Source organism: Apteryx mantelli, chromosome 34, assembly GCF_036417845.1.
Source record: "Apteryx mantelli isolate bAptMan1 chromosome 34, bAptMan1.hap1, whole genome shotgun sequence".
In the NCBI taxonomy this organism is placed as follows: Eukaryota; Metazoa; Chordata; class Aves; order Apterygiformes; family Apterygidae; genus Apteryx; species Apteryx mantelli.
Window position 1 is genome coordinate 2,289,077 of NC_090011.1, and position 8,034 is coordinate 2,297,110.

Below are 8,034 nucleotides of genomic sequence, written 5' to 3' on the forward strand. Positions count from 1 at the left end.
TACCTCGTCCTTCAGCATCTCCTGGGGGGGCACGGGGGGGTTCGGGGGGGCCCAGCACCCCAAAACCCCCCCCAGCACCCCCGAAACACCCCCCGGACCTGCCCTGAGCCCCCAACCAGCCCTGAGCCCCCCCCAAGCTGCCCCCTCCAGCACCCCCAAACGCCACCTCATCCTTCAGCATCTCCTGGGGGGGGCACGGGGGGGTTCGGGGGGGCCCAGCACCCCAAAACCCCCCCCAGCACCCTGAAACACCCCCCGGACCTGCCCTGAGCCCCCCCAACCTGCCCTGAGCCCCCAACCAGCCCTGAGCCCCCCCCAAGCTGCCCCCTCCAGCACCCCCAAACGCCACCTCGTCCTTCAGCATCTCCTGGGGGGGGACACAGGGGGGGCCCCAAAACCCCACCTCAGCCTTCAACACCCTCCGGTGGGGGGGGGGGGCAGAGGATTGGGGGGGGGCCTTGGGCACCCCAACCCCCCCCCGGGGCGGAACCCCGAACACCAGGACAAATGGGGTCCGTGGTGCAGCGGGAGGGGACCCCACGCCCCCCCCAACCCCCAAAACCCGCGGGGGGGTCCCCAAAACAGCCCCACAGCGGCAGGGGGGGCCCGGGGGGGGGCGCCGGGGGTCACCTCGTGGATGCCGAAGTGGCATAGGAGTCGAAGTAGTAATCCTTGGACGTCATCTCCTCGGCCGATGGCTTGGTGCTGCTCTCTGCCGGGGGGCACGAGACCTGCCGGGGGGGGGAAGGGGGGGGGACACGGGGAGAGGGGGGGGGGACAGGTCAGACCCGGGGGGGCCCCAAAACACACCGACACCCCCCCCAAAAAAATAAAAAACAAACCCAAAACAACGCGGGGGGGGGCCCCCATCTGCCGCCTGCTCCGTGTCCCCGAAAACGGGCGCGTGGGGCTGCCGGGGGGGGGGCCGGGGGGGGGCGCGGGGGGGTTTGGGGGGCCCTGAGTGTTGCTTTTTGGGGGGGGGGGGGTTAAAGGATATTTACATCTTCTAGCGCCGGCCGGAGGCTCATCCCGTTAGCCAGGGTGGCTACAAAGGTCTAGAAGAGAGCAAGGGAGAGACGTCAATGGGGCCGGGCGCCCCGGGGGGGGGCCACGAGGGCCCGGACCCCCTTTGGGGGGGGGGGGGGGGCTGCTAGCGAGGGGCCGGGGGGGGCTCTGCGAGGGCCTGGGACCCCCGTGGGGGGGGGCACAACCCCCACGTGGGGGGCTAGGAGAGAGCTGGGGGGGCTACAAAGAGTTGGGGGGGCCTGGGAGGGCCTGGGACCCCCACGTGGGGGGCTAGCAAGGATCGGGGGGGCCACGAGGGCCCGGGACCCCACGTGGGGGGCCAGGGAGGATTTGGGGGGGCCACGAGCCCCCCATGGGGAAGGTGGTTTTAGGGGCACAACTTTGGGGGGGCAGAAGGGCAATTTGGGGGCCGGGGGGGGCAGCTCCTGTCGTCATCCCCCCCGCGACAGCCACACAAGCAGACGGCTCTAGGTCACCTCCCTGTCACGACAGGGCCCCCCCCCATCACGACACCCCCCCCCCCAGACTGCCCCGTCACAACGAGCCCTGTCCCGACGGGACCCCCCCCAATCGCGACCAGACCCCCCCACACACACACACACACTGTTCTCTTATCACGACAGGCCCCCCCCAAAAAGCACCCCCTCCCCAAACACGGAGCCCATCTGTCCCGACAGACCCCCCCAAGCCCTGTCGCGACAGGACCCCCCCAACAGACCCCCCTCGCCCTATCGCAAGCCCCTGGGGCCTCCTTCACCCCCCCCCCCGCAGCCTATCGCGACAGGACCCTTCGCTATCGCGACACCGCCCGGAGCTCTCGTGAAGGGGGGGGGGAAAGGGGGGGTCTCCGGAGGGACCCAGGCGTCCGGGCCCCCCCCGGCTTTGTCCCCGGGGGCGGCGGGAGCCGCGTGGCGGGGGCGGGGCCGCCCCGGGGGGGTGGGGGGAGCCGGGACCCCCCACGTGGCCCCGCCGCCACCGGGGCCTCCACGTGGGGCCGCCCCCCCCGGCCCAAATACCCCCCCGGGGCCTAAATGCCCCCCTGGGGGGTCTAAATACCCCGCACGGGCACAAATACCCCCCCCGGGGTCTAAATACCCCCCGGGGGGGGCAAACGACCCCCCGCCCTTCCCCCGCCCGGCTCCATTGATCGCTCCGGCCCCGTTACGGCCCCCCCCGAACTGCCCCCCCCGCCCGGGGCCGTTAAACGACCCCCCCCCCGGGGCCGTTATACCCTGCCCGGCCCCACCGAGCCCCCCCCCCATCCCCTCAGGCCCCCCCAGGCCCCATTGAGCGACCCTCCCCTCCCCCGGCCCCGCCGAGCCCCCCCCCGGCCCTACGGAGCCCCCCCCCGGGCCCCGCCGGCCCCACGGAGCCCCCCCGGCCCCCCCCCCCCCCCAACCGGCGCCCCGGGGCCTCCCCTCACCTCCATGATGCAGTTGGCCGCCTCCGCCATCTTGTGAGCGACGCCGAGCGCGAGCGAAGAAGCCCCCCCCGCCTCCCGCCCCGCCTGGCGGCGGGACCCCGCCTTTTATAGCGGGGGCGGGGCGGGACCCGCCTCCCCGGCGTTCCATTGGCCGCCGCCCCCCGGCCGCGGCGGGCGATTGGGCGGCGCGGCCGCCGCTCGGCCACCTCCTTCACCCCCCCCGTCCCCCGGCATGCTCGCGCGCGGCCCCGGAGGGGGCGGGGCCTCGGCGGGGTCGGAGGGATACGATTGGGCAGTGCGGCGTTCAATCAGCCGCCTCCGCGGCGGGCACCGCCTCCGCGGCGGGGGCAGCCCCGCCCTCCCGCGTGCCCATAGGCGGGCGGCCACGCCAGTCACGGCTGGCCCCGCCCACGCGCCGCCGCGGCCACTCCCCCCGTCCCAGTTGCCCCCCCAGACCCCTCCCAGTTACCCCTCCGGTCCCAGTTACCCCCCAGGTCCCAGTCTATCCCATAGACCCACCCAGTTACCCCCACTGGTTCCAGTTACCACCTAGACCCCCCCCAGTTGCCCCCCTGGGTCCCAGTTGCCCCCTAAAGCCCCCCATTTCCCCCACTGGTCCCAGTTACCCCCTAGACCCCCCCAGTTACCCCACTGGGTCCCAGTCGCCCCCTAGACCCCCCCCCCCAAGCAACCCCCAGACCCTCCCAGGGGACCCAGGCATTCGCACCCCCCACAATTTCTCCATTCTTGTCTCTTTTGCCCATTTTATTGAGAATTTATAAATTTTTCAGCCACCTCCACCTGGGGGGGGCTATAAATACAGAGGGCCCAGGCGTCCGGGCCCCACCCCACCCCAGGTGGGCGGGGGTCAGTGCAGTGAGGGGGGGCACTAGGGGGGCAGGGGGATGCCTATGGGGCACCCCATGGGGCTCACCAGGTCACCAGGGCCACCAATGGGGCACCCCATGGGGCTCACAGGGCCACCGGGCCACCAGGGCCACCTATGGGGCACCCCATGGGGCTCACAGGGCCACCGGGCACCAGGGCCACCTATGGGGCACCCCATGGGGCTCACCAGGTCACCGGGGTCACCAGGGCTACCTATGGGGCATCCCATGGGGCTCATGGGACCACCGGGGCCATCAGGGCTACCTATGGGGCACCCCATGGGGCTCATGGGGCCACCAGGGCCCACCTATGGGGCATCCCATGGCGCTCACAGGGCCACCAGGGTCACCAGGGCTACCTATGGGGCACCCCATGGGGCTCACGGGGCCACCAGGGCCACCTGTGGGGCACCCTATAGGGCTGACAGAGCCACCAGGGCCACCCAAGGGACACCCCGCATGGGGCACATGAGCCCTGGGGCCACCCATGGGACACCCCATGGAGCTCACGGTGCCACCGGGGCCACATGTGGGACCTCCTCTAGGGTTCATGATGCCACCAGGGCCACCCAGGGGACCTCCTATGGGGTTGACGATGCCACCAGGGCCACCTATGAGACCTCCTATGAGGCTGACGATGCCGCCAGGGCCACCCGCGAGACCTCCCACGGCGTTGACGGTGCCACCAGGGCCACCCAGTGGACCTCCTATGGGGTTCCCGGTGCCACCAGCGCCACCCGTGAGACCTGCCACGGGGCCGACGGTGGCAGCGGGACCTCCTACAGGCCGGATGGCGTCACCAGGATCTCCTGTGAGACCTCCTAGGGGGTCGACGGTGCCACCAGGGCTACCCGTGAGACCTGCCACGGGGCCGACGGTGGCAGCGGGACCTCCCGCGGGGTTGCCGGTGCCAGCAGGGCCGCGCGGGGCGGGGGGCAGCAGCGCGGGGCCGAAGCGGTAGGTGAGCTTGCGGCGCACCTTGCGCACCTCGCCGGTGCGGGCGTAGGTGCGCAGGGCGCGCGCCAGCTTGGGGTAGGTCATGGCGCGCCGGTTGCCCTTGCGGCGGCCCCAGGCCCGCGCCAGCGTCTCCTTGTGGCGCGAGCTGAACTGGAAGACGCCGGCGTCGCGCTGCACCCACCACACGCACTGCGGCAGCTCGCCCCGCTCCAGCACGCCCAGCAGGAACTGGAAGAGGCGCTCGCGGCCGCGGGGACCTGCGCGGGCACACGGGCACCTCGTGGGGACGTCGTCGCGGGGACGCCACAGAGGCACCGTGGGGGCACCACGGGGACATAGGGACACCATGGGGACATGGGACACCATGGGGACACCATGAGGACACCATGGGGACATGGGGACACCATGGGGACATGGGGGCACCATGAGGAGACCATGAGGACACCATGGGGACATAGGGACACCATGGGGACACCATGAGGAGACCATGAGGACACCATGGGGACATAGGGACACCATGGGGACACCATGAGGACACCATGGGGACACCATGGGGACATGGGGACACCATGGGGACACTGTGGGACACCGTGGGGACACCATGGGGACATCATGGGACACAGAGACACCATGGGGACATGGGGGCACCATGAGGAGACCATGAGGACACCATGGGGACATAGGGACACCATGGGGACACCTGAGGAGACCATGAGGACACCATGGGGACATAGGGACACCATGGGGACACCATGAGGACACCATGGGGACATAGAGACACCAAGGAGACACCATGGGAGATCATGGGGACACCGTGGGACACCATGGGGACATGAAGACACCATGGGAACATGGGGACACCATGGGAACACCATGGGGACACCAGGGGGACACCAGGGGGACACCGTGGGGACACCAGGGGGACTCACCGGGGCCGGGGGACATCCCCGGGGTCGCAGCATCGTCCGATTCCGAGTCAGAGCTGTTGGGGGCCGGAGCCGCCGGGGGGGGGCAGGGCTGGGGGCCGGGGTCAGCGGGGTCACGCCGGGGACCCAGGCGTCCGGGCCCTGCCCTGTCCCCAGCCCCCACCCCCAGGGGCCCAGGCGTCCGGGTGCCCCCCCCCCACCCCTCAGGGGCCCAGGCGTCTGGGTGCCCCCCCCCCCAACCCCCAGGGCCCAGGCGTCCAGGTGCCCCCCCCACCTCCAGGGGCCCAGGCGTCCGGGTGCCCCCCACCCCCACCCCGCAGGGCCCAGGCGTCCAGGCGCCCCCCACCCCCACCCTGCGGGGCCAGGCGTCCGGGCGCTCACCGGTGGGGGGGGCCCCCCCACCCCGCCGGGGGGGGCCGCGCAGGCTCCCAGCTCAAAGGCCTCGAAGGCGTCGGGCAGCAGCGGCCAATCGGGGCAGGGCTCTGCGGGCGAGGGCCCAGGCGTCCGGGCGGCCCCACGTCACCCCCAACCCCCCCCACACCCAGGGGCCCAGGCGTCCAGGCGGCCCCGCGTCACCCCCAACCCCCCCCACACCCAGGGGCCCAGGCGTCCGGGCGGCCCCACGTCACCCCCAACCCCCCCCACACCCAGGGGCCCAGGTGTCCGGGCGGCCCCGCGTCACCCCCAACCCCCCCCACACCCAGGGGCCCAGGTGTCCGGGCGGCCCCAGCGTCACCCCCAACCCCCCCCACACCCAGGGGCCCAGGCGTCCGGGCGGCCCCGCGTCACCCCCAACACCCCCCACACCCAGGGGCCCAGGCGTCCGGGCGGCCCCACGTCACCCCCAACAGCCCCCACACCCAGGGGCCCAGGCATCCAGGTGCTCTCCCCCCCCGGGACCCAGGTGTCCGGGCGCCCTTCCCCCCCCCGGGGGCCCAGGCGTCCGGGCCAGCCCCGCCCCCCCCCCGGGAACACAAGGGCTCCACAGTCCCCGGCCCCCCCCCTCCCCCCCCCGGGAAAGAACCCAGGCGTCCGGGGCGGGGGCGGGGCCGGGCGCGGCTGCCGCATGCAAATCGCGGCGCTCATTTGCATGCCGGCCCCGCCCCCTTCCCGTGACGTCAGCACCACCCACCTGCGAGGGGGTCGGGGACGCCGGGGCCCAGCGGGGGGGGGCAGGAGTCGAGGTCGCAGAAGGAGCCGGAGGGGACCTGGGGGGGGGAGGGGGGTCAGGAGCAGCCGTGGGCCCAGGCGTCCGGGCAGCCCCATCCCCCCCACACACACAGGGGACCCAGGTGTCCAGGTCACAAACCCCACCCCCCAGGGGGCCCAGGCGTCCGGGTGCCCCCCCTCAAAGGGGCCCAGGCATCCAGGTGACCCCATCACCCCCCGCCAGGGGGCCCAGGCGTCCGGGTGCCCCCCAAAAGGGGCCCAGGTGTCCGGGGTGTCCTACCCCATAGCTGTACTGGGAGCCATCAAACCTGTGGGGACAAAGTGTGTGGGGGGGTCAGTGTGTCCCCGGCCCCCCCCCCGAGTGATGTCCCCACATCCGTCCGTCCCCCGTCTGTCCCCTCCGTCCGTCCCCCCCCCGTGTCCCCCCCCATGGGCCGATGCAAATGGCCCCCATTTGCATAACGAGGAGAGCAAACGAGGGGGGGGGGACACAGACGAGGCCGGGTTCCACCCCCCCGTGTCCGTCCGTCGTCCCCCCCAGCGCCCCACTCACGGGGACGCGTCCAGGGTCAGCATGGCGCCGCGGCGGCGGAGAGACTCGCGCGGGATCCGTGCGGGATCCGTGCGGGATCTGTACGAGGGCGGTGCGGGATCCGTGCAGGATCCGTGCGGGATGTGTGCAGGAGCCGTGCAGGATCCGTGCGGGATCCGTGCGGGATCCGTACGGGATCCGTGCGGGATGGGTGCAGGAGCCGTGCGGGATCTGTGCGGGATGGGTGCGGGATCCGTGCAGGATCAGTGCGGGATCCGTGCAGGATCGCTGTGGGATCCGTGCGGGAGCGGTGCGGGATCCGGGCGAGGGCCTCGCGCGCCGCCCGTTTATAGCCCCCGCGGGGAGGGGACGGGGCCGAGCTGCCGGCGAAATTCCCCGCGCGCGCGAGGCGGGGCCCAGGCGTCCGGGATACTCCCTCCGGCCGCCCGGGGCCCAGGTGTCCGGGATCCCCCCTGCGCCGGTCGAGAGCGGGCCAGGTGTCCGGGCTCCGACCTCAAGTCCCGGCTCCCCTCGCTGGGGGGCCCAGGCGTCCGGGACCCCCCACCTCCCCCCCCCCACACGCACGTCCAGGTGTAAAAATAAGCTTTTATTCACCGTAGAAAAGCACAAAACGGCCCCGACGGCCGCCCGGGGCGGGGGGGGGGAGGGGGAGGGGCGGGGGCCCAGGCGTCCGGGGGCCCAGGCGTCCGGGGGGCCCCGGCGTCCGGGGCGCCGTCACCAGCTCGGGGGCCCGAACCGAGCCACCAGCGCTCCTGGTCGTCCAGGTCCTTCTGCACCTTCTTGCGCATGTAGAAAATGGGGCAGTCGCGGCTGCGGGGGCCGGCGGGACAGGGACGGCGTCAGGGGGCCGGCGGGGACATCGGGGATGGCGTCAGGGGATGTCGGGGACGTCAGGACATCAGGGACAGCGTTGGGGACATTGGGGATGGGGATGGCGTCGGGGGGACGTTGGGACATCAGGGCCAGCGTTGGGGACACTGGGGACAGCATCGGGGGACATTGAGGACATCAAGGATAGCATCAGGGGGATGTTGGGGATGGGGACGGTGTCGGGGGACGTTGGGGACATCAGGGACAGCGTTGGGGACACTG

The 8,034-nt window shown here is 72.7% G+C and overlaps 1 protein-coding gene and 1 long non-coding RNA gene across 4 annotated transcripts; both read right to left on the reverse strand.

Annotated features, from left to right (window-relative positions):
* Position 1: 1 nt before the first annotated feature.
* On the reverse strand, positions 2-2,519 carry LOC136994936 (uncharacterized). Of its 3 annotated transcripts, none has more exons than XR_010886709.1 (3): positions 2,450-2,519; positions 631-731; positions 2-21 (listed from the first exon to the last, which is right to left on the reverse strand). It is a non-coding gene; the product is annotated as an uncharacterized lncRNA (long non-coding RNA). The 3 variants fall into 3 exon arrangements; XR_010886707.1 differs by lacking the exon at positions 2-21 and adding an exon at positions 164-184; XR_010886708.1 differs by lacking the exon at positions 2-21 and adding an exon at positions 347-367.
* Positions 2,520-3,212: 693 nt separating this feature from the next.
* LOC136994897 (PE-PGRS family protein PE_PGRS33-like) lies at positions 3,213-6,422 on the reverse strand. The gene is made up of 4 exons (XM_067314303.1): positions 6,352-6,422; positions 5,601-5,701; positions 5,223-5,310; positions 3,213-4,550 (listed from the first exon to the last, which is right to left on the reverse strand). Exons 3-4 carry the CDS (start codon positions 5,236-5,238, stop codon positions 3,598-3,600), a joined length of 969 nt encoding a protein of 322 aa, XP_067170404.1. The 5' UTR covers positions 5,239-5,310; positions 5,601-5,701; positions 6,352-6,422; the 3' UTR covers positions 3,213-3,597.
* Between the last annotated feature and the right edge of the window lie 1,612 nt (positions 6,423-8,034).